This window comes from Marmota marmota, unplaced genomic scaffold, assembly GCF_001458135.2.
Source record: "Marmota marmota marmota unplaced genomic scaffold, marMar, whole genome shotgun sequence".
NCBI lineage: Eukaryota > Metazoa > Chordata > Mammalia > Rodentia > Sciuridae > Marmota > Marmota marmota.
This window is the reverse complement of record NW_025999977.1, coordinates 797,098-821,845: the sequence shown is the minus strand read 5'-3', so window position 1 is coordinate 821,845 and position 24,748 is coordinate 797,098. Positions and strand designations below refer to the sequence as shown.

At 53.3% G+C, this 24,748-nt stretch overlaps 1 protein-coding gene across 4 annotated transcripts in view; it reads right to left on the bottom strand.

Annotated features, from left to right (window-relative positions):
* Window positions 1-24,748, bottom strand: part of Sfxn5 (sideroflexin 5) — a 113,592-nt gene that overhangs the window by 7,845 nt on the left and 80,999 nt on the right. For 2 of the 4 annotated variants that reach the window (XM_015479514.2, XM_048804111.1), the window contains exons 11-13: window positions 19,887-20,002; window positions 17,683-17,768; window positions 10,677-10,794 (exon numbers count right to left, since the gene is read on the bottom strand). In XM_015479514.2, the coding sequence (XP_015335000.1) occupies window positions 10,677-10,794; window positions 17,683-17,768; window positions 19,887-20,002 (320 nt within the window). Of the gene's footprint in view, window positions 1-10,676; window positions 10,795-15,519; window positions 17,550-17,682; window positions 17,769-19,886; window positions 20,003-24,748 lie in introns of those variants that run through there. The other 2 variants (XM_048804112.1, XM_048804113.1) reach the window with 2 other exon arrangements.

Here is a 24,748-nt window from a genome sequence, read left to right as displayed (position 1 = left end):
GGCAGGAGAGAGAGCCCGGATGTGTGAGCACAGCCAGAGCCTCCAGAGTGGAGAAGCTTGCCCAGGAGAGCAGATGGAGGGGTGGGTGCCAGGGCCTGGGGAACAGGCACATTTGAGGGGCGGGTAAAGGGAACAAGCCCGTGATGGCGGCCTCGGGGGACCAGCCTGAGGAGCGGAAGCAGTGACAGAGGGTATCCAGACATGGAGCAGCAATGGACACGAGGCAGTTTTTTGAAAGCGCTCCTAGGAGGGCCAAGAGGCCTTGATCTTGGCAACTGGGTGACAGTGACCTCCTAGGTCCAGATTCCCCAACCCCTCACTCAGTGCAGACCCTGGGAACAGCCTCACTTATTGGCCAGGCCCCTCTATCTCTCTGGCCATGGCTGAGTGGGAGGCCATAGGATGCCATCTTCAGGTCCCTTGGATGTTGAGATCCCGGGGTCCTCAGCACTGGGCTCACTGGGAGAAGACGGGGTAGAGCCCTATGTGCTGGCCGCTTGAGCAGATCTGCCATTTCTTCCCCTCTTACCAATAATCGAGTGCCCCCTAGGAAGTTCCCTCTCTGGGTATGTGGGGGTCCAGTCTTCTCCAAGGGAATGACATCAGGGGCCTGCCCGGGAGTGGCCTTTGGACAGGCGGTTGTGAGTGTGGTTCAGGGGCTGTGGCTGCCTCTTGTGGCTCTGGCCAGCTCCAGGCCTGGAGGCAGGAACCAAGGAAAGGTGTTCTCTAGGGGACCATGCTGCTGGGAAGGCTGAGGGGGAAGAAGCAAAAGTCAGCTATATGTGCAGAGTAACGGTGTTGTGGGCCAAGGTGGCTCATGGGTGGGGTTGTGGAGGAACATGCCAAGGCTCAGTGAGAGGAATGGATGTAGCCAGAAGAGACCCCCTGTGTCGGGCTGAGAAGGTAGGAGCCTTCTCTGGGGAGAAGGTGATGATGAGAAAGGAGGCCGAGCAAGCAGCAGGTACAGGGAGAAGGGACTATAGACCCTGGTGCAGCTGGGACTTGGCGGGTACCTTTTCCAGGCACCTGAGAGCCAGGCGGCAGCTGGAGGGCAGGACACCTGGGTTGAGGGTCGCAGGGACCACGGAGAAAGCTGAAGTTCCCAGTCAGCATTGGCTGATGGTTCCTGTAGCCCCAGAACTGGGGATGCTGGGGACGTGCCCGGCCCACTATGAAATAAGCAGTGTCACCTGCTAGTCCTGCCTGACTCATGCCGAGCCTGAACCTTGACTCCCACACAATCTCGTGGGGTACACCCTCCCCACTTGCCTGTATCTGAGCACCAACTCCATCCTGCAGCCCAGCTCAGACTCTCCTGCCCCTCCCAGGAGATAGCCCCAGGTGGGAAGCACCATGTCCAATATCTCTAGAGCCTCCCCTGAGCACCCCAAGGCCTGGCTGGCTCCAGAGCCCCTGGAGCAGCTCTGTGGCCTTCCTCTGTGGCCTGGGAAGGGTTAACCTTGAGCTATTTCTCTCTGTCTCCCGGCTCATTGTGGGTGGGGGGCCAGAGTGAGGAATGCATCTGGGGCCACCTCTGCCTTCCAGCCTGGGAGCACACACACCTGCAGCCAGGGCCAGTGGATAGTTTACATATTTGAACCTGGAGCTGAGGTGTGGAGACATAAACAGGAAACTGGATCCCCCAGCCTGTGCCCCATTCTCAGGGGCTTTTACCTACTACAAAGCACTGGCTCCTCCTGGCCTTTCTTGTGCTGGCTCCTCTGCGTCCCTTCCAAAGACTAAGGGCCAGGGGGTGGGGCATTCAGCCTGACCTTGTGACATAGCTCAAAGCCACTTCCTGAGCTTGGCCGGAGGTCTGAGCCTCTAAGGTCTGCAGGTGGTGGCAACATGGATACAGGGTCCCAAAGCCCAGGTGGGCATATGGCTGCCCGTGGGTGCCTGAGGCCTCGGCAAGGCAACCCCTGACCCAGTAGGCAGCTACATCCACCCTTTCTCACTGGGGCTGGCAGGCCTCTCAGGCCCTACACACACACACACACACACACACACACACACACACACGAAAGCCCTATCCTTTTGGGGGCAGCTAGAAGGTGGTGTGTAAGAGTAAGGCCTGAACTTGGATTCCTGGACCCTGGGGTCAGGTCTTTGGTACTGGATCTGGGCTCTCACTGTCTTCTCAGTGAAGGTCACACTCCTTGGCTGGACACTTAGGCCTTCTGGGTCTTTCTCCAGGTTCCTCATCCACTAGCTACTTTCCATTTCCTGTATATTTGAGACCTGAGTCCAAGCTGTATCCACTTCCTCTAAGACTACCTCCTCCTGGAAGCCTCCCCTGCTTCCACCTCTGGTGCCCCTGGCACTTGTTCTGGTCTTCATCACATCCCTGTCGAAGACCTGGTGTGAATACAGCCACCCCATCTTGCTCCATCTTGTGCCATTCAAGGCAGCTGCACCTGGTACACACAGTTCGATCCTCCATAAGAACTGAATCAAACTGAACCGAAGTGTGAATGCGGGGGGCCCATCTCAAAACTTTCCATCTCCCCTGTGCTTTGTAGACCCAGAAAATGGTCAAAGCCCCCTCTCCGTTTTGGAGCTTTGCACTGTTCCTGGGTGCCCTCTGGTGGACCAATCTCACAGTCCTTCTCTGTCCTCTATCTTCTCAATCTGGAGGCCTCAGTTTCCCCACACAAGCAGTGGGAAAACTTTCAACCTCCTGGAGCTAGGAAGACAATGATATCTAGAAACAGACGGGAGTCTGTTGGAGGCTTAGAAAGCCCATGTGATGCTATGTAACTAAGGCAGGATCTGCAGCCATCCCAGTGCCCAGGCCCTGCCCTGCCCACCCCTGTTCTGCTCACCCCACTCACAGGCCTGAGCTTTTGCTGCGGGCCAGGCATCCTCGAGACCCTGTGCACACATCATTGCTGTTATCTCAGTGGAAGCTTCGCACAACCAAGCCTCTTGTCTGTTCTAAATTCAGTGAGGTGTTCTAGAAGGTCCTGGGAGGGAGATCTGGGAAGGACAGGCTGAAAGGCGCCCTTGCTGAGGCCTGTCTTTGAGAGTGTGTGCACGTTCATGCGTGTGCGCCTGTGTGCACGCGCGGGTTTAGGATGGGGGTGCAGGGAACAGGCAACATGACAGGTGGCGTTGGCGTTCCTGGGCTCCAAGCGGCTTTGCCATCCCCATTCGTCCCTCCTGGGGGGTCCTGTGGGCAAACTCCAAGAAAGCAGCGGGCGCGGGGAGGCGGCAGATTTCTGACGGCAAAAATAGCTTGCTTCGGAGTTCAGTAGGGACCTGATTAAACCAGTAAATGAGAAAAACCCCAAACAAACATCTCCAAGCAAAGCAGGAGATGGATTGGAGACTGGAGGGGAGGAGGCCCCTGCTCTGGGGACAGTGAAAGTGCTGTGGACTCTGGAGGGACATGATGGTCCCTGGACATCGTCTCTTGCCTTGTATCAGCCCCAGAAGAGCCAGAGAAGAGGAACCAACAAAGTCAAGGTGAACCCAGATAAGCCATGTTCTATGTTAGGAGTTGATCAAGAGCACAGTTCTGAGTTTTAGGGACACGCTAGCTGCCAGGGAGGGAAAGGGGGCTGTTGTCCCCAGGCAGGAGATGGGACCAGAATCTGCATGTGTGAGGTGGGACAGATCTTGGTGGGGCACATTAGGGATGACGTCCTTGAGGAGGGCTATTTCTAGAACAGTCTGAACAGGTACCTAAGCGGGTTATCAACTCTTCCCCATTCTCAGTGAGGAGTTCAAATGCTTTCTCAGAGAATAAGCTGGGGGCCAGGGACTGACTTCTGGTGGGTCACAGCTGCCTGGCCAAGCTATTTCATCAAAACCACCATTTTCTTTCTTTTAAAAAAAATATTTATTTAGTTAGTTGTAGGTGGACACAATACCTCCATTTTATTTGTATGTGGTGCCTAGGATCGAACCCAGTGCCTCACACGTACTAGGTGAGCGCTCTACCACTTAGGCACAACCCCATCCCCCAAACCACCCTTTTCCTCAGGACTGGTGAGGGAGTAGAGAGAGAGAGTGGGGGTTCTGGGACCCCTGGGGGAACCCACATTCTTTCCCTATGCAGGATGTAATTCTTTCTTTCTTTCTCTCTCTCTCTCTCTCTCTCTCTCTCCCCCTCTCTCCCTGTTTTTTGTTTTCTTGTTTGTTTATTTTTTGTACCAGGTATTGAACCCAAGGGTGCTTAACTACTGAGCCACATCCCCAGTGATTTTATTTTTTTATATTTATTTAGAGACAGAGTTTCTCTGGATTCTTAGGGCCTCACTAAATTGCTGAGGCTGGCTTTGAACTCATAATCTTCCTGCCTCTCTCCCAAGCTGCTGGGATTACAGGGCGTGCACCATCACACTCAGCTACCTCTTTTCTTGATGCACCAAGCTGTAAGGGTGGCAGGAAGGAGTCAAGGGAGGGTGTGGGAGGGGTGGCTGAGCTTGACCCTTGGGTTCCTCATCGCAGCATGGCTGTGGCCTCTTAAGAGCCACCTGCTGAAGACAGGGTGAGACATGGCTTGTGAAAGGTGCTGTGGACATGGAGAGAGCTTCACAGCATGCCTTCTAGTCCAGGGACCCTCTGGAGCTGAGGGAGGAGGGATTCAACTGAGAGGAAGGGGGCCTGGGGGTTGGCAGGGCTGACATGGGAGGCTCAGAGCAGGAAGCCCTGGGGGGCTCTCACGTCTTCTCCCAGCCAAGGTGTTCAGCAGAAGCTGTAAGAGCAGGGGGCGGGGTGTCCTCTGCTGAGGTGTCAGGGAAGGTCAAAGGCCAGGAGCTGACAAAAGACAAGCCAACTGACAGGAACAGTGCAAACAGGCCAAACAGGAAACAATCCTCCTGGCTGGTGAACCTGACTCCTTGTCCCCTCCAGGCTCCTGTAACAAGCAGCCTCAGCCCAGAGCCCTCCCCTTCTCTCTAGACTGGCCCCTGCAGTGGCTGGAAGGACAGCAGTAGAGTGAGGACCCAGGGGACCACGGGGCATATCCCAAGCAGGCCTAAGGCCCCTGCCCATTCACATCTTGGCACAGTTCAGGAAGCCAGACCTGGCCTTGGAGGATGGCTCAGAGGATACACCCATGTTGCAGGGCTCAGCACCGAACTTTAGGTCACATAACCACCACTGCTCTCTTGATTCTAGTAAAGGGAGCCCTGTCTTGTGTTTTCACTTCCAGAATCCTATGGGATAAGGCCAGGAAGAAACTTAGTTCCAACACCTTATCTTACAGCTGGGGGGACGGAGGTCTTTGAGGTTAAGACTCAGGCCATTTAGAAGGTGGAGGCTGACAGAGGCCAGCCAGCGGGGCAGAGGGCAGACCTGGAGGACACAGGTCAGCCCCTGCCCCAATACCACCTAGGGACAGGGCCAAGCCCCTGACTGCCCCCCACTCCCCATGCCTCACTCATCCCCAGACAGGCCCCACTTCTTCTGTGGACACATTTCAACCTCACCAAATCAGCTAATTATTGACAGTTGGTGAAGAGGAGATTTCACTTTTTCCTCCTGTTAAACTGCTCCTAATTAGTTCCCTGTCACCACGCTGGCTCGCCCGCCCGCCGCCGCCCGTTCACAGTGCCTCATTAACCTTTCGCTCCTCTCCTGCCGCCTGCCAACAAGATGAAGACAAAAACAGATTGTGGAACAATGGCTCCGGCTTGTATGTGCAGCCCTGTCCCCCAGCCCCAGAGCTCCCGGGGGGAGCCGTGAGGGAAGGAGAGGGGACTGGGGTGGGAGGAGAGCCCAAGAGGAATCAGGGAAGGGAGAAAGAGGCACAAAGAAAGATAGAGGCAGAAACAGGCAGGGACAGGCGAGGGGGCCTTGGCCAAGGTGCTGCTTCTCTCTCTCAGGAGACACGAGGTTCATTAAGGGGGATTGGACGCGCTCCCCGGTAGGGAACACCGCCTGTCAGGGTTGGAGGGACATTCACCATCAGCCGGTCCGGCCTCCTATGGCAGCCAAGCCTCTGGGCCCAGACTGACCCTGGAACTCTCCCTCCAGGGAACGAGGCACCAGTGTAAGTGGGATGGGGAGGCAGGATGGAGGTGACCGAGTTTGCCTGGAACTCACAGTCGCAATCTCCAGAGAGGGCAGGGCCAACAAGGCCGCGTAAATCAGGCCCCACTGGACACAGGAGGCCCCTATTACCCACATACCCTAGCGCAGCCTTCTGCCTTCTTTTTATCATAGCTCCACTTCCTGTTGACATTTATGACTTACTGTATTTTGGGTTCCACCCCCTGAATGGAGGCTCCCTAAGACTAGGAACCATTATGTGACCATCCTAGTTACAGAAAGGGAAAGCAACCCAGCCTGTATGGGGGTCTATGGGGTAGAGCTTGGGTTAGCGTGCTGATAGGCCTGCTGTGCCTGGGAATAGCCTGGCCAAGTGATTCTTGGCAATGTCCCATTGTGTGGCCTCATCCGCCAGGTCACAGGGCCCATCAGGGCAGACTCCATGCTCCCTGCATGGACAATAGGATCACAGCCCTGCAGGGAGGGAAGATCCCATCCTCCAGTTCTCACACTCAAGTTCTCAGGGGGTCTCTGGTCCCACCTGTCCCTCCTCTAGATTTCCCCACCCTTCCCACCCCTTTGTCAGCTCAGGGTCAGAAAACAAAGATGCACACTCCAGAAGGTTCCTGTGAAAATGGATACCACTTCCCCCACAAAGTCTAGGAGGCCTAGGAGAAGACACTGGAATGTTCTTGCTGATAAATCAGTGGTGAGTAGTCTGGGGCACACACTTGGCCTCCTCTTTATGATGAGACTTGGCCTCCTCTCTTTATGATGGGGTATGGGCAGGCTGAGGAAGGATAGGGAATCCTGCCTGGGTACAAAGACAGCTCCGCCATTACCAAAGTGCACCTTGGGCAAAGTCCTTAACCTTAAAGTGCCTCAGTTCTCTCATTTGCATACAAGGAATATAGGAGCCTACCTTGTAGAATTGCCACCATGACCAACCAGGCCCCACTACTCACTGAACCCAGGGACTCCTTGGAGGCCACACCTTCCCTCTTTGGGCTGTGGACATTCCCTCACCAGTGCTGCTCTCTCACCAGCTCCCAACCTCCATCTCACAGAGCACCCAGTGCTGATCTCCCAGAGTTGCCCATCCCTGAGCTCATTTTTCTGAACAAAGAGAGAAAATCAACTACCATTTTGCCTCCTGACTGCAGTGTCTATCTACACCACACAATGGCTAAGTCTCCTCTGCTCCTTCCAGGACCCTCAGTCAGAGCTCACTCTGCACAGAGCCCCCGCCTTCCATGTACTCGGCTTGCACGAGTCTACTCCACCTGGGCTCTCTCCCCGCCTCTTGCTGCTCCTTCCCTTTCTCGATGACATTTCTTCCTTCACAGTGACCTCACCTTCCCCCAGGCTTTGATTTCCCCCTTGTACAGAAGGTTTCATATCTCCAGCCAAACCTCTCCCCAGAGCTATAGATGCACACATCTATCTGTCTGGGCAACATCCCTTGATAATCAATAATACTTTGAACTTGAAGAGCATTAGGAGGAGTTAATACAATAAGGCACGGAGTTTCCAGCATTTTGCCTGCTTTAGTAGCTGTTTGGTAAAAGTAGCTATCATTACTATTTGCAATTTGACCCTCAGTGCTATTTTAATAGGCAAAAATATTAATTCAAAAAGAGCAGACAAAACTCTCTCCCAGGAATTGAAGCAGGGATTGAAGTTCTTTCCTCAACCTCTGGGGCTGATGAGTTGGAAACCACACCAATCACCGCAGGTCGGCCATCCTAGGAACCAGTTCCTAAACTCGATTTCCAAGTCCCCTAATTAATTAAGTAGTGTTTCAGTGATTACTTCTGTTGACAGCCTTGGTGGCTTTTGGCAAAGTTGGGTCAGCCCAAGCAAGTTCAGACTTATTATGGCAAATCCCACTGGCTTCTGGGACATGAGACATGATCCCTGCACGGTAGAAGAAGCACCTCGTTAGAATTAATTGGGAGGATGACTGGGGGAATGAGGTCCTCTCAGCCATTGGCTGATGGCCTTGGTGCCATAGATAGGTCACAGAAAGGCTTCAGAACACCCCATGATGCCCAGGACAGCTTGCATCCTGCTGGAGGCAATGCAACCCTCCCTCCCCAGGGGACAGAGACCTATTATACGGTGATGATATTTTTTCCCAATCTAGACACAGAGGCTTGGGTTGCCATAAGAGGACTTTGGTTAGACACACAGAGGAACTGACTTCTGTGCTTATTTGAGCAGGCACTGGGGGACAGTGGAGCCCAGGCTTTGCCTGGAGCCTCTGTGAGGCCAGAGCAACTGACCTTGGACCATCTCTCTGCACCAGAAGTGTGGACCTTCAGGGTTTCCTCTGACCTTGGGCTTCCCCTGTGGCTGCTCTGGGCCTCCATTTCCCAGTGGTAAATGGGGTGACCTTGAAATCCATATAGCTGGGATGGTCTCTGATCTGGTGCCAAGAGTTTTCCTGCCCTGGGCCCTCTCCATGCAGAGCTTCCAGAGCCCCTGATGCTCAGGGCACAATGGTGCTAGAGGCACACGGGGGACTCGGCCCTTGCCTAGAATCTCAGGTTCAGGCTGACTACAGAGATGTGCAGAGACTTTAGGCAGCCTGGGCTCAGACCCTCCAAGACATGGATGTCAGGGACCACTGCAAAGTACCCCCCTTCTGTCCTCAGACTTCTAGGCAACCTGGTGTTCTCGACTCCATTGGGACTTTCCAAGCTCAGCTTTCCTGCAGGTGGGAAGAGTGTCCCTGTCCCCACAACAAAGCTAAGCCCTTCAGGCCTGATGGAACTGGGGGCTCATTTCACACACCAGGATCCCACCTGGTGTGTCCTTGGTGGGTCCTATAAAACAAGAGCCCCACCCTTGCCATAGTATCCTCCCTAGACTCTGGAGCTGGGGTGGGGGCAGTAACTCCAGCTCTCACCCTTGGGGACCTTAAAGTTGGGTCTCTACCTCCTACTTCAAGGCCCTAGATCTCCAGTCCTCACCTTCCTGTCTCTTATTGTCACCTTCTCCAAATTCCCTCTGGGAACACTTACCCCTCCCACCACCCTTCTTGGGGCCCTCCGCAAATAGGGTCAACCCTGAAATCACAAACTCCAGCCACAGTCCCCGCTTCTCATGAGCTCGTTACTCCAAACACCAGGCTCACTCGGCCCCATTGGGCCTGCTCCTCCTGCTTGGCTTCCCACCCATCTTCCCTCCCAAAGGCATCTGCCCCCGACTCCTCTCCCACATGCGAACATGAGCAGGGGGCTCTCCCTCTGCCAAGATCTGCCCCTTGTCTCTGCTTGGGTCCCCTCCCCCCTTTTATGGGCCTTACTCCCCATCCTCCTCCTTTCCATGTCCTCAGCTTCCTCCGGGTGCTTCTGTTCTGCATTTACCCAGCCCCAGTCCTTCCCTTTATAAAAAGGGAAAAGTAAATAACAAAAGCTCTCAAGATCCTGCATCTGTCACAGCGATGTGCCTGTTTCTCTTTTTCCCTGGTGCCAAGCCTCACCTCTGATGATGGCCTTGGTGCCATAGGTAGGTCACCTGTGCTCCACTCCTTGGGGACAGGGTTTGTCTCCATTGCCTGAAGGACAATGGACACTCTGAACCCCATGGGGCTTGGACTGCTCACCTACTCCGGATCCCATGTGGCTGGCTCTGCCCCTCCCAGTACTGGTTTTACCCCAGTGGTCTCTACTTCTCTCCCTGCTGCCTAGGCCTTTCTCCTTGATTCCAGAACCACTTTCCACAGGGAACCTCCATTTGCATGTTCCACAGACTCTTCACACCCAGAGGTCATCCAACTCAATTCAGTGTCCTCCCTCCAGCCAGCCCCTCTTCATGTAGCACCTACATGAAGCACCTATCTGCCTTCTGCTTTTGAAACTAGAAAGCCGGGCACACGTCCTGCCGGATTCCTTTCCCTCCCACCACATGCAGTTCTTCATGAAGTCCTGATGAAGCGGCCACCCAGCTCTTTCTCAAAGGCCCCACTCCTCTTGATGCCCCCTGCCAACAGCCCGGTCCAAGCTGCCATCATCTCACTGGATGCCCGCCACAGCCTCCTGATGGTTCCTTCTCCAGAGCTCCAACCCAGACTCATGACACAGGCATGGGGACCCTTCAAAATCAGGAGTCTGTGGTCCTGCTTTAAGGCTAGCCCTCAGGATGACATTGGCTTCTCTGCTTTGGCTTCCAAGTTCCCAGCACCACCTGGCCCCAGGCCGCTTACCTGGGCTCCCTCAGCTGGCTCCACGCTCTGCTCGTGCTGCAGGCTGTGGTCAGCTCTTGAAGAGCGCTCGATCAGCTCTTTGATCCCATCTTGAACAGTCCCCATGTGCTGCCTCAACTTAGAATCTTCACATTGGCTGATCCCAGGCCATGTGTCTACCCACCCACTTCTCACCTGGCCAGCTCCAGCCCAGCCTCCAGATCCCAGGGAAATGCCACTTCCCTCCAGACTCCGAGCTGCTGTCTCCTCCTACATTCAGCCCGATTTCTCCCATCCTAACCTCCCTTGAACTTGAACATCATTGTGTTGACTGCTTGACCTTCAACTCCAGTGGTCAGAGCCTGGGCCATTTGCCCTTCTAACCACAGTCCCTTTCACAGTGTTAGGGTATCAGCATGGGATAGTATTTGTTAATAAATGACCCAACTGCGCCCCTCCCTTCCCTGCCCTGGAGGCCCCCACTGACCTCTGACATCTGTGGGAAGAGGCTGATGGCCAGTGGCAGGGCCAGCCCGAAGGCTGCCAGGCACACGAGGCTTTGCACAGGTAGAAGCAGCCGGGGGCGCGCCTGCAGGAGAGCCGTCCTGTGGGGGAGAGGGAAGGAGGAGCCCCATGAGGCCCAAAGACAGGGTGGGCTGGCCACTAGCCACCACTCTTCCTCAGAGACAGGGCAGCCTGGTTCTATATCAGCTTCTAACTAAATAGATGGAACAAAATTCTGTCTTTGGGGCCCTCTTCCGTTGTCACTCTATCCTGCCCACAGGCCAGGCCTGAAGGACATTCTGATTGAACCCTGACTACTCAAACAATAAGCAAGCATTTGTGGGGCGCCCACCCACCATGTGGCCAGTCCTGTGCCAAGAAGGTCACATGTGGGGGAGACAATAGAGAAGGCTATTGGCCCCCTGCCCCTGGGGAGACTGGCAGGAGTGGAAAATGGCCCTCAGAGGCTCAAGTAACAAACAAACCGGAGTAGGTGGCATCCAGGGGAGAAGATAGAGCATCTGCACGCATGGGCACACATACACATATAGCCTGGAAGGGGAGGTCCTGCTCTACTGAGCGGAAGCCATCTCGAGGACCACCTCATCATTTGGATCCAGAGAAGGCCACGGACTTGCCCAAACCCAAGGCCACCTCTGTATGAGGCCACAGGGCTGCTTCCTGCACTCCTGATCCCGGCAAGTGCTGTCACCCTGGGCTGCTCCTGGCTCCCAACTTCAGGACCCTTTGCCAATTTCATCCTCAGCTTATCACAACTGGCACCAGCTCCCTATGGCAGACTTTGGAGGTGGGATTTCTGGGCAGGAGATGGGCAAGAAAAGTCCCCTCCAAGGCCTGGGGTACTGCAGCTCCAGGACAGAATGGGCTCCCCAGGCAGAGTGGGGGCCATGCCAGTTGGCAAGTGCACCATCCCAAGTTTGTCAGAGCTTTCCCCCTTCAGAGGGGACCAATACACTTCACTTGGGGAGGCCCCAGGGATGCCAGCAGAGTGGACTATTAGCCAGAGGATGTTAGGTGGGCACTATATCTGACCTCCGTAGCTGTAGCTGCGTGGCCCTCCACACGGCCAGCTCTTGGTGTGAAGGGCTGCTTTGCCCCTCCTCCATTGGAGCACACCTGGGTAGGTGAGAGGCCTCTGCTAAAGTTTGGGTCTTACGTTCCCCTAATGGCTCATGTGTTAAAGGCTTAGTCTCCAGCTTGGAACTAGAGGGAGGTAGAGGAACTTTAAGACTTGGGCCTAGTGGGAAGTCTTCCAGTCATTGGGGTGGTGATCTCAAAAGGGACAAGGGGAGCCTCACCCCTTCCTCTTTCTCTTTTTCAATTCCTGGCCACAAGGGAGTAGGTTTGCTCTGCCACGTACTTTTGCCATGACATGCTGTGTCCTCACAGGCCCAGAGCAACAGGGTCCACCAACCATGGACTGAAACCTCTAAAACCACGAGCCAAAGTAAACCCTTTCCCTTTATGAATTGATTATTACAGGTATTTGTTACAGTAATGGAAAGCTGACTACCAGGGACCCTCTGGGGCAGAGACCCAGTGTGGGGGCTGTAAGACCCTCACCTTCTAGATCAAGAATTCCAAGGGCATCTGGCCCTGAACAAAATTGGGAGCAGCTGTTCTCAAACTTGACTGTGCGTTGGAATGTTCTGGTCAGCTGATTAAAAAAGCAAACGTCCAAGGGTTCCTTAATCCCATGGTCCTTATTCAGTTGGTATTAGACCTGACAGTTTGCATTTTAAACAACCCCACATGAATCTAAAATAGAGGATCGCCAGAACACACTTCTGAGAAACTCTGCCCCAGATATTTCTGCTTAGGTATTAATAAAGATTCAGTTATTTATCAATTCTATTCAAGTAAAAGGATCAGCCCAGCCTGGCCCTCAGTAAGCGTCATTATTGCTGTAGATATTGCCCATGTTATGTGTGGGAAGGAGGTGAGATCCTGCACCTGCTCAGAACCTAAGATCTTCAGCTTCAAGTTAAGCCTAAATTGAACTATGGAGAGGGGGATTTCCACAGGACCAAGAGGAGCAGAACTAAGGTGCCTGGGTCAAGTTCAGACCCCTGGGAGGCTAGCACCCCTTCTCTCCCTCGTGTCATATGAAGTCCACACCTTCCCGGTAATTGGCCCAAGGACCCCTGGCTTCTCAGGAGACGTGGAGGGGCTGCAGCAAGGCTGACACCAGCCTTAGGTGACTTCCAGCTCAGATCAACTTCTGGAGTAGAACATGAGGTGGGCCGCAGGCCTTGCTGTCCAAACTAGCACACAGGATGTGGACAGTGGGACTGCCTCGTGCTCAGGTGGTGAGATGGGAGGGTATGAATTTTCTGGAGGCACGGGCCTGAGGTTCACTGAGGGCACGGAGAGTGTGGCTGCCTCCCTGATAGGTGAAGGGGCAGGTCACCAGGTGAAGGGGCAGATCACGGCTCAGTCCATGGGACTTCCTGAGGGAGGTGGTGGGAACAACACTACATAGATTCCCTTCCAGGTAGGCTGTGAGCTGGGCTCCTCTCTCATGGGGCAGCTGGCCTAAGTCTCTCTGGGCAGGGAGTCTGGGAAGCCCCAGGCCTGTTATCTCAATGCAGGAAGGAGGCAAGCCCAAGGCTACAGCCAAACCCAAGCCTGAGGAGTCCCAGCCCAGAGCAGGCAGAGTGAACACAGCAGGGCGGGGGAGGGGAGGAGAGGGAAATGGCAGGGAGGGATTGGAAAGGCAGCTGGGGGAGTTAAAATATGCAGATGGAGAGATGTGCGAATGCCTGGAGAAAGGAAAGACCCGGATCCCAGGGATGAAGGAAGATGGGGGAGCGGACTCAGGGACCCACTGTGGGTGTGGCCTGGGCACCCCCCACCCAGCTTAGACCCAGCCTGGTGCATTTTCCAGGTGCATCCCAGGGTCTGGGAGAAGTGAGCCCTGCTCTGCTTCTCCTGATCAGCACAGGAGCCTGCCTCTGAGATGGGGGGATTCCATCTGGGGGGCTCATCCCAGCTCTGGTTGGTGAAGGCTGCAGGGGAGGACACCTGCTTGCCTTCCTGCCTGCACCCCCTTGAGAGCAGCCTCTGGGCCAGGAGTGGAGGCTCCTCTGCCTCTGACTTGAGACTTTTCCTTTTCATCTCAAGAGTCAAGTACAGTGGAGCTTGCAGAGTTCCCACCTCTCTCTTACCCTAGCAAGAAGCCCAGGCTCCTTGGCTCTGAGTGCTCCTGCTACAGAGGATAAAGTGAGGCCAGAGGCAAGTCGGGTCCCAGTCCCGGCTGCCACACAACAGCTGGTCTCCCCCATTGCTGTGCATTCCTTCAGCACTTGGAGCGCAGTTTTAGTTTGCGCTCCATTAATTTGCAAGTAGGCTGCTTTGTAAGTGTTCTTTTGTCTTTTTTTCTCTGGCTGTCCGGACTCCCTCACCCATGCGGGGCTCCCTGAGGGTGGGGGCTGCCCCTCCCAGCAGCCTCCTCAGTAGAGGCCCTGAACCAGTCCCCTGCACCTAAAGACTATGGGGTGCATGGCAGGGCCCCACCCACCCCGCAAAGAGCCAAAAAGCATCGGATGGTGCAAAATGCAAAGTCCAAAGAGCAAAGTGATGAAGGGGTAGTGTCCTCATTTTCCAGCTGGGAAACTGAGGTCCAGGGAAGCTCTGTGACCACATTGAAATGGCAGAAAGTGGTGGAGCAGGAGGGGCCTAGATTTCATTTTCCTAATGGAAGTCTCAGCTCACCCTGCTACATCGCCCTGCCGCTCCTGCCACGAAGACCTGCAGTAGGTGTGAGATCAGTAAATTGTTGAGGGCACACACTGGGCCTTATTCTTCTTGATTTTACTGGGGCAATTTGGGCTGGACTCTCTTCTCCCTAGAGATTCTCCCAGGAGCTCCAGGGAAGGACCAACCCCTGGCAAGTCTTCCAGAAGTACCCAACAGCTAACCTCTCACTGCCAGGTAGGCTTCTTTGGACCCTGAATTTAATCAGACCATGTGGCATCCCAGACACTAGGCAGATCCCAGGCTGGAGAGGTCCAGAGCTAGAATAATCTCCATGCCACCTCCTGTGACTCCCAAAACTAAATTTAGGTTCCCAAACCCATGGAACACTAACCACTTTCTGCAAACTCAACACAGATGCAAACTGGGAAGGCATCACAGACCATGTTTCCTTCCCAAAAATTCCTGCCAAAGGAGAGGCCCCCCCCATGGCTTTGGCCAAATCAGCTTTCTCTCTCCTCTGCTTTGGTCCTCAGGATACCTGTAGAATGTGCTGGAAAGGCAACATCCTGAGATAGGAAGGGCTACAGCCTGGGCTCCATTGCTTGTTCTGCCTACCACAGAACACCCTGTCATTTTAGCCCAGCCATCCCCTGGGCTGTGACATGAGCCACAGGCAGATGTGACTCCATCCTCCCTGAGCCTTGGGGGACCAGCTTGCCCTAAGTTTCCATTGTCCTTTGAAGCCTATCTGTGACTAACGAAGCTTCTTTGCTTAACTTGTCCAGCAAGTGTTCTGTCTCACCAGATGGTGCGAGCGATCGGCAACCAGCGCCAGGTGAAACCGCCTCAGAGTTCCGAGGCTCAGGATTCAGAGGCCTCCTAGACAGATAGCCTACCAACCTCATTTGCCCCTATCTCTGTGTGTATTTGCAGTCAATGGTATTTGGAGACAACCTCAGTTTATGATAGAGTCAGGGACACAAAAAAGATTGTTTTCCTGTTTATTTTTGTTGCTTGCTTTTTTTTTTTTTTTGGTACCAGAGATTGAACCCAAGGGCACTTTACCATTGAGCCACATCCCCAGCCCTTTTTAAATATTTTACTTAGAGACAGGGTCTCACTGATTTGCTTAGGGCCTCACTAAGTTGCTGAGGCTGGCTTTAAACTTGCAATCCTCCTGCCTCAACCTGGAGCCCCTGGGATACAGGACTGTGCCATCACATCCAGCTCTGGCTGCCATTTTCTTGATCCCAACACTCAATATGCCCTTGTTCAGATATTCCCAGAGGCTCTGCTCTCTTCTAGAGCCAGAGAGAGATCATGTCCTCAGCTGGGCACCCAGGGCCCCAGTGAATGCACTTTGTTTCAGCAAGGCGGGACTCCTCAGTGTCTGCACAACAGCCCACCATCCTGCTCAGCCCTCCCTATCCTGCTCTCTCAGGCTCAGGCGCAGCTCTCCTTGGAGACTAGCCCACCTTGCTAATGGACCCACAGTGCCCCCTCCTCTCAAGGTCACCTTGGCTCAGTCTCATCTGCTGTTGACCTGTGTGGGTCTTGCCCATCTCCCTTGTAACAATACAGGCATCCAAGCCAGGTCCCAAATCTGTTCCTTCCCCATCTCCATGCAGGGCAGGAGACTCTGATAATGTGGTGTGACCTGAACACCAGAGAGGCAGCCAGCGTGGTAGAAATGGCCCAGGATCTTCAGCCATTCTCCTGACTGTCCTGGCCCTGCCTTTCCCTAGTATGCAAAGGGAAGCAGACCACATAACTTTCTTTGCCTTCCTTTTAAAATCTGTAAAATGGGAACATCATAATACCTCATGGCCCTGTTAGGAGGTGTCGATGAGAGCATTTATTCACTCACTCATTCAACAAATTCTTCCTGAACATCAACTTTGTGCTTGGAACTGTGCTAGATCAAATGCAGGGCAGTAAGCAAGGGGGTTTACTTGCCTTCAAGGAGACCACATTTTAGGGGAGCAGAAAGACAATAAACAACTAGATAAATAATCTCAGACATTGATAACTGCAATGAAGATAGGAAAGGCTTTAAGAGGACAGAGGGAGCGATAGAGGCTGATTTCTTAATGGGGTGGTCAGGGGGGCCTCTCGAAAGCCCACTGAGAGAGGGCTAGGATGTAGTAAGTGCTTAATAATTCTAGCTGATGTGGGCTGGGGGTGGAGGTCAGTGGTAGAACACTTGCCTAGCATGCATGAGGCTCTGAATTTGATTCCCAGCACCATAAAACAACAACAACAATAACAGTAATAATAGTAATAACTGCTAGTTGATATTATCATTAGAATTGTAAGAATAAGAAGGTCCGAAATCTGGGGAGAAGCCTTTGTCCCAGAACCCACATGGAGTGCCCTGTATCCTCTCCTTATCCTACACTGCCCCCATTCTCCATCACTGCCTTAGGGGACCCCATGTCAGTGCCCCCAGGAGGGAGGGAGTGATCATCTCCTCCTGGTTACCTCACAAGGTTACCTAGTTACCTTACAGGGCTCTGCCCCTCTAGCTTCCCTCCACCTAGAGCCCCCCACCCTTGCTATTCTCCAGGCAAGAGCCTCCCCTAACCTCAGGCCTGCCCAGGCCTTAGTAGGTAGGCCGTTCCTCCTGCCCCCTCTACTCAGTCTCTGCAGCAAGATTTCAATCAGTCTCTGTGATTCAGTTTCACACTCATTCATTAACAGAATCACTGTTATTGGTATTATGATGTTCCCTTATTTCTTGACAGTCATGACAAATATGTCCTTAGAACATCCTTCTGAGGGTGGGTGGGGCAGGGAGGTTATTATTACTTGTGTTTTCTCCAGTGGAGAAACCAAGGCTTGCCTCAGGACAGGTGTTTGCAAGGGCTGGCACTGGCCCCAGATCTAGTCTTCCTACCTGAATCCTCAGACTGCCTTCACAATAGCCTCGCACTCTTCACTCAGAAGGCCCTGTGTGCCTGCACACACGCACACTCACAATCACGCACACAGACTTCTGCCCCCACCCCTGAACCGCTGGCTGGTCAGGGCAGGCCAGCCTTGTCCGTAGGCTGTGTCTCGCAGCCCCTAGCATGAGGCCTGCAGAAGACAAGTCCACGAATTCTCCCGGGATTCCAGCAGCACTGCCCGGGAGAGTCTGAAAATAGAGCAGGATCTTTTTCACCCCTGGAACAAACTGAGCAGGCTGCCAGTGGCTCCCTTGTCCCTTGCCCTAGACCCTCCCATTCCCCCCTCCCCAGAGGCCCCCCAGTCCTGGCTGCCCAACTCACTTCTCCAGCATGGACATGACGATCGGGGGCAGCACCAGGATGGGCATGGGCAGGACCACTCGTGTCAGCGCCGTCTCAAGCAGGGCCTGAGGGTAAGATAGGCTGGGGTGAGAGGGGCATCTGGGGTGGGGGACAGCCACCTGGCAACAGACCCCACCCTGAGCCCTAGGTGTGTGTGCTGCTGCTAAGCACATCTGGCAGCGTGGAATTATTCATGGAATCGCTCACAAAGCCGTACTCCAGACAGCAGAAAAAGCCACCTCTGGCTTCTCACCATGCACATTTGGAAAGAGCAGATTCCTGTCACCTACCATATGTGGGGGCGGGGCAGTGACAGAAGCAGCCCCAGGAAGGGACTGGTGCTCAGGGAGGTGCCTTGGGTGTGAGGGGACAGCCTCCTCAGCCCAGGATGTGCAGTGGCCCAGGAGCAGTATATGGAGGACCCGAGATGCTCACAAAGCAGGAGCAGGAAGGGGCATGCTGAGCCATGGCCGAGGGAGGACAGAGATTCGGGGTTTACTTATTTTTTTTTAATTTAATATTTGATATCTCTTAAAGACAAAGATGCAGAACATCTTGTGTCTCCTGGCTCTGGGTGAGTCTGTCTGTCTTTCTTTTTTTGGTACTGGGGATTGAACCCAGGTGTTTTACCACTCTGCTACACCTCCAGCTATTTTTATTTTTTCTTTTGAGACAGGGTGTTTTTAAGTTGCTGAGAGTCTCACTAATTTGCTGAGGCTGGCCTTAAACTTGTAATCCTCCCACCTCAGCCTCTGGAGTCGCTGGGATCATGGACATGCACCACCAGGTCTTGCTGGTTGAGTCTTTCTTAGACACAAGAGGTCAGTTTTGTAAGGATACATGCTTCTGTGGAGTGCCTGCAGGGTCTCCATTGGGGATCTGCCCTGAGCTTTGATTTTAGCATTCCTGTGAGGCCACAGACTGGGGCTAAGCTCAGTGGCAGTTCTGTGTTTGGATGGCCATTGGGGAAGTCTCTTTAACCCCAGGGACTCCCATCCTGAGAGGAGTTTCCAGGAAGGGCTCACAGTCCACAGATTCCTGGAGCAAGGAATGGACCAGGTTAGTCTGTAGAAAGCCCAGGGCTGTAGAAGAGCAGGGGTTTCCTTGCTTGTGGGCCCATGAGGGGGTATCACAGTTGCCCCCCTCAGAGCGGCTGGGGGGAAAGGATAGAGTAGAGGTAGGAGCTGGGGCCAGGTAGGAAACTGAGGCTAAATCCCCTCCCTGATAGGCTCAGGGCTAAACGCTTCTCCTAAGAACTTGTGCTCTTCATGATCAGGGAGGCCAGCGAGAGGATGCTCCAGGCCCTGAATAAGGTGTTAGAAGGACAGAGGGCTGAGGACCAGGGCAACGGGCAGAGGACACATTGTTGGCATGGCACCTCATCTGTGTCTCTCCCTAGCCCCAGATGGGCACTGACTTTCCTGGTGGCCACTGGGGAGAGGATGAGGACCGAGAGAGGGCTCTCCCCAGATGAAAGGCTTTTGGAGAAAGCTTCAGGAGCAGAGGTAAGACTTGGGTCCCACGTGGGAGCTACAGAGGGACAGTGGCAGGAGCAGGTGAAGGCTCAGCTACCTCATGGCTGACCACTGCTCATCCCCAGCACTGAGGACAGAGCCCAGGGCAGCAGGACGAGCCAGACCACCATTAAGAGGAAGGCTAAGGTGGGGAATGCACAGAATATGCCCATGGCGGAGGGTGCTGTTTCTTCAATCACAGCTCTGGAGTGGGCGGGGCTAGTGAAACCGAGGTGAGGGGATGGTCTTGTCACAAAACATTCTTCTCCAAATCACACCAGAGGCCTCTGCAAGCCTGGAATCCCAGAGCTCATGGTTTGGGGTCCCAGAAGTGTGCTGCAGAAGTGCCACTCTCCTCCTGCTTCCTGTTTGTACCCAAAAGAGAGTGAAGGCCCAGGCAGCAGAGCCCTGGGTTCTGGGCACAGGGAGAAAGCTCTGGGGGAGTCTCCTCTGCCCTCATCAATTAACACCTCATCTGAGGACCTGGGTCCTGAGGGACTGGGACAAGAACTGTGGACTTTTCACAGTGGCGATGGGAGGAGAGGTTGGAGAGAAGCAAAGGCGTGTCCAGGGGGACAGATGGCAGGTGGGAGTGGGTGGGGAGGAGACATTAAGAGGGCAAAACCAATCCCCGCCCCCCAGGGTCCCTTGTGCTCCTAGGCTACCCACGTGTCTGGCTGCAATCTTGGAGGAGCCCACGAGGTTGCCGTCGGCGTCCAGGACATCGATGCCTTCCTCCAGCTCCCCGTACCGCATCAGGACCACATTGCAGATGTTGGCACTGGCTGGAGAGAGAGAGGTGCAGGGGATATGGCACTGCACCTGCGGGTGCCACCCCCTCCTCACTGTCAGGCCTCCACACCCCAGCCACAGGGTCCTGAATGAGTGCTAAGGCTGAGAAGGTCGGGGCAGGCCAGGTTCTATTGCCCCTTTGCCTATCAGCCTGGTGTGGGATTTGGGGACCTTGGGAACCTGGTGAGCAAAGATGGAAAATAATGGATGTTGGGGGGAAACCGTTCAGGACTTAGGGACAATGCTGCTTTCTTGTCCTCTGGGCCAGGCCCCATAGGCAGGTGCAGTGGACGCCCATCTGCAAGGGCTGTCTGGCCTCCAGACACATCCCCCTGGAGTCTGATGTTCCACCATCATGAACACTGCCCCATGGGCTACCCCATCCATTCAAAATATCAGTCCCCACATTCAGTCCCTTGTGCCTCAGAGTGAATCAAATTCCCAGAGAGATTTGCATCCCTGACAGCAGGTGCCAAAGCCGGCAGGAACCTCAGTGCTCACCCAGCACCACCTCCTCATCATATGGATGGAAAACTGAGGCTGGGGGGGGGGGAGGTTACTTATATGAGGTCACACAGCAAAGTGGAACAGAGCAGAAAGACTACAAGGCCTCAACCTTTGGGTACCCATGGGACTAGGCAGCACAGTTCTTCCAATGTTTGAATTCCTTTGTTCGGCCATGCCCTTCCCTGTCTCAGCTGAGATTTGGAGACCTGCGCTGAGGGGAGCTTCCTGGCTCCTAAGTTCAACACTAGATATGGCGTCTGTGGGCCCCAGATCAGCTGGTGCCTACAGCAGGGTGCCTTTTCCTGCTCCCTTTCACTGGGATGCACAAGGCCAGACCTGGACTCATCATAGTGGGGTGTAGATGCAGCCCTGCTTCAGGATGGAAATGGGGAGACTTGAGGGTGGTGGGCGGGTGGGAAGTGGGGGGTGACAAATGCAGAGCCCGCCTGCTTCACTCCTCCCCCCAAAGCGCCTTGCTGTGTTTAAAGTTTTAATTTTTGCTAATTAATGTCAATTAATTTTGTATAATGAGTGTTTAATTTTGGGGAGTGTGTGAGCCTGGGAGCGACTGCAGTTCTGGGCTGTGAACGCTGATTAGCATCCGCACCTGCTGCTCCCCCCACTCCAGTGGGGGGGCACCCGGGTTTGGGGAGCTGGAGAGCAGCGGGGCCCAGTGAGCTGGCGGAGTGGGAGGGAGCCCACAGATGCTCCTGGGGCCTGAGCCAACAGTTGGGGGCCCCCGAGGTCCAGGGTGCTCACAGCTGGGAGACAGAGCTCTGCAGATGAGGGGTGGGTGACTTGAGACCCTGGGGTCTCTTAGCCTCAGTCCCCTGTTTCAATCAAGTAGGGAGGTGGAAGAAACTGAGGCGAAGACCGAGAGGCTCTGCAGTCTTTGGGGAGGAAAAGCAGGAGAGCAGATTCAGCAGTACAATGTATTTGGAGCACATATGCCATCTTTGAGCATCTCTACTGTTGCCACACGACACTCGGCAATGCTAACATGGGCAGACCCCCTAAGGCTGGGACTCAGGCCTTGGGCCCCTCCTGTCCCCACAGCAGACATGCTCACCTGTTTTGGCTCTCAACCAGGGGTGATTTTAGGAGACATTTGGCCACATCTGGAGATGCTTTTTATTATCTCATAATCTGGAGTTGGGGGTGGGGTTGGGGGTGGGGCTGCTGCTGGCATCTAGTGGGTTGAGATCAGGGATACTGCTACACCCCTGCAATGCACAGGACACCTTCACATGACAAAGGATTACCCAGCCCCAAGTCATGTTGACAGGCAAAAATCCTTGTCTTAACCACAGCCAGAGACGGAATTAGGAAGGTGAATTGGAGGTAAAGGAGATTTGGGGCAGCAGGAAAGGACCTGGAGGAGGGGTTGGGAGCCTGGGTTGGGGGCTTTCTGGGCTTGGGCTTCAATTTGGCTCTCTCTGCTTATCTCCAAAAGTGAGCTCCTGCAGGCCCAGGACACCCAGGGCTCAGGGCTCAGAAAGGTACCCCCAGGGTGGCATAGGGAAGCTGGCATTGGGCCTCTGTGTTAGTAGGACGCCCTCTAGTGGCAGTATGAATGTTCTGCATCCCCAGGCCCCTGGGGCTGCCAGGCCCTCAGTTCCCAGGAGAGCCAAGAAAAACCAGTGGAAGGAAGAGTGGGGTTTTCTGCCCTGAAAGGCATCAATCCCTGCCCTTGGAGAATGCCTTCCATCACCAATGCCACTGCACCCACAATGTTCCAGGAAAGGCAAAGTTACAGGACCATGATCCAGGGAACATGCATCTCCTTAAGGTCAGGGTGGCCAGCTCTGTGAAAACTTGAGCAGCTGCCCCCACTTCCCCCAGTGGGCCTCCCTGAGTATAAAAGGAGAGGCAGCATATAGGGATCCCTGGGCACAGATTATGTTCACATGAAATGCCAGCCTCTGCACCTGTACCCATGCCGGTCAAGGAAGCCAGGGACAGGCGAAATGTCTCTAGTCCCCATTTTGTGAGTTTATGTCTGGGGGAGACAAATCAGAAGGAGTGTAGACTTGGGGTGGTGATGGATCAGTCCCAGGCTCACTGTGGCATCTCACTGACTCTCTGAAATTCCCAAGTGTGGAGTGTAGGGCTCACAGGGCAGAGTAGGACTTAGTTTCAAATTAAAATCCACGTGAGACAAAAGAAGCAGCACTGAAGGAAACCAGCCTCCTTCCTTCCCCACAGACAGCCACTTTAAGGACACTACTGGGGACTAACAATGCCCACCAGCCTCATCTAAGCTGGATTGGGAAAAAAAGAAAACTCTAATGCACAAAACGGGGGAAGCTCTCAGGCCCCTTCTGGGAACAACTGCCTATGGGCTACTGCCTGTGTGGAGGGTGTACGTCCATCATCTCTCTGTTGATTGTGTACACAGGTGGTCCAACTAGTAGCTTGTATACATACAAGCTACTAGTTACTCCTGCCTTTGAGCAATGAGACCGTGACCTGTTTGTGATTTCATTTCCATGATTTAATCGAGAACTTTTAATTCTGCTGTACCTCTTCCTTTGAAATCTTCCCAGGTCCCTCTTAGTCTACTCCTGGGAAGTCCAGCTTCTAGACAGAGGCATTCAGAGCCCAAGCAAGGTGTGTGTGTGTGTGTGTGTGTAAGAGAGAGAGAGAGAATGCAACCATGGGTCTCCTTTCTGACATACCAGCAAGATGTACTATTGACAGTATCAGCAGGTTAATTAAGCAGTCTGTTAGTGATAATGTTAAGAAGACTGGCACATTTTCAACTCAGATTGACACCATTCAAGACTCAGGCGTAACTAATGTTGGAGCAGCAATGCTAGGAGATGTCATGGAACAAGAGAGGGAGAGATACAGAGAGAGAGAGAGAGAGACACACACACACACACACACACACACACACACAGATTGCTTCATGCTGATAGCAAACTCAGTGTCAAGTCCTGAGCAAAATATGCTCTCAACTGCTGCAGATGTTCTCACATCCAACCCATTGCGATGCAAAATCATGCAGATTGTGAACAGTTAATGAAGCACCCAGTGTAACAGGGACAGCATGGGGGAAAGGGAGGAGCAGTAGACAAACATGAGCAAAAGTTCTCAGAAGGAAGGCTACAGGGGAGCTTGCCCCCACCAGGTTAGAATAGACAACATATAGGTGAATGCCGTGAACTGGTCCCTCAACACATACACCTGTGTTGCAAACAGATTGGTAGGAGAGCCGCGGCAGTATCCACTCACGGGGGGCGGGGGGGGGGAAGCTCATTCAAACACAGGTGGAGCAGTGCTCTACTGATTTGAGAAAAAATGAGATATCATAACTCCTCAATTCTAAGATGCATTTCCCCATATTTTAATGTTTTAAAAATCATGATGTGCCTTACTGTCAATGTTGGGACATTGGTGGGGGGGATCTTACCTGCTACCCCAAACCATTGCCTGTACCTGTAAGGACTTAGCTACTTGTAGAGGAATCTCTTCATTCAAGTGTCACCTCAGCCGACCACAGCAATCCATACAGAATTTGAACTTAAACTTAGATTCCTAATTGTTGCCTAAAACATCTTTTTAAAACTTACACTATAATGGTGCAAGGACATGAAAAGTTATTGTACATGCAGAAGATCGTCTGCCAGATACCAGGCAATGCAATTAAAGGCAGTAGAAATTGCCAAACCATAGATAGCTACCCTAAAGAAATGCTTGCCCATATGCACAAAGAGACATTTACAAGGATGTTAATTATAGCACTGTTTGTAAGAGCAAATAATTAGAAACAACCTAAATGTCCACCATTAGGGAACTCACATGGGAAGTTCTCCAAAACAAATTGTTATGTGAAAAAAAGCTACTGAGTGTGTGTGCATGATGATTTACTGTATGTAAAAACCCTGTAATTGCTATAGACACATCTATGTGTGCACAAATCCACAGGTAACACTTTGGAAGGCTCACAGCCACCCCAGGCTGCTGCCCTTGGAAAAGGCTCTCAATTTGAGACTCGGGGGTTATTGAGAGATTTCACTTTTTACACTAAATGTTTCCATATTATTTGATTTTTTTAAACAATGGAATGTAATAATTACCCTCGAAAGCCATCCATGGCAGACGAGATCTATTTTTAATCCATAGTATAAAGAAACTGGGGAAATATACATTGATACTTATATTTATTTTACATGATAAACAAAGGGCCACTAAATTTAAGACATGACTGACACCCAGCAGCTATTCTA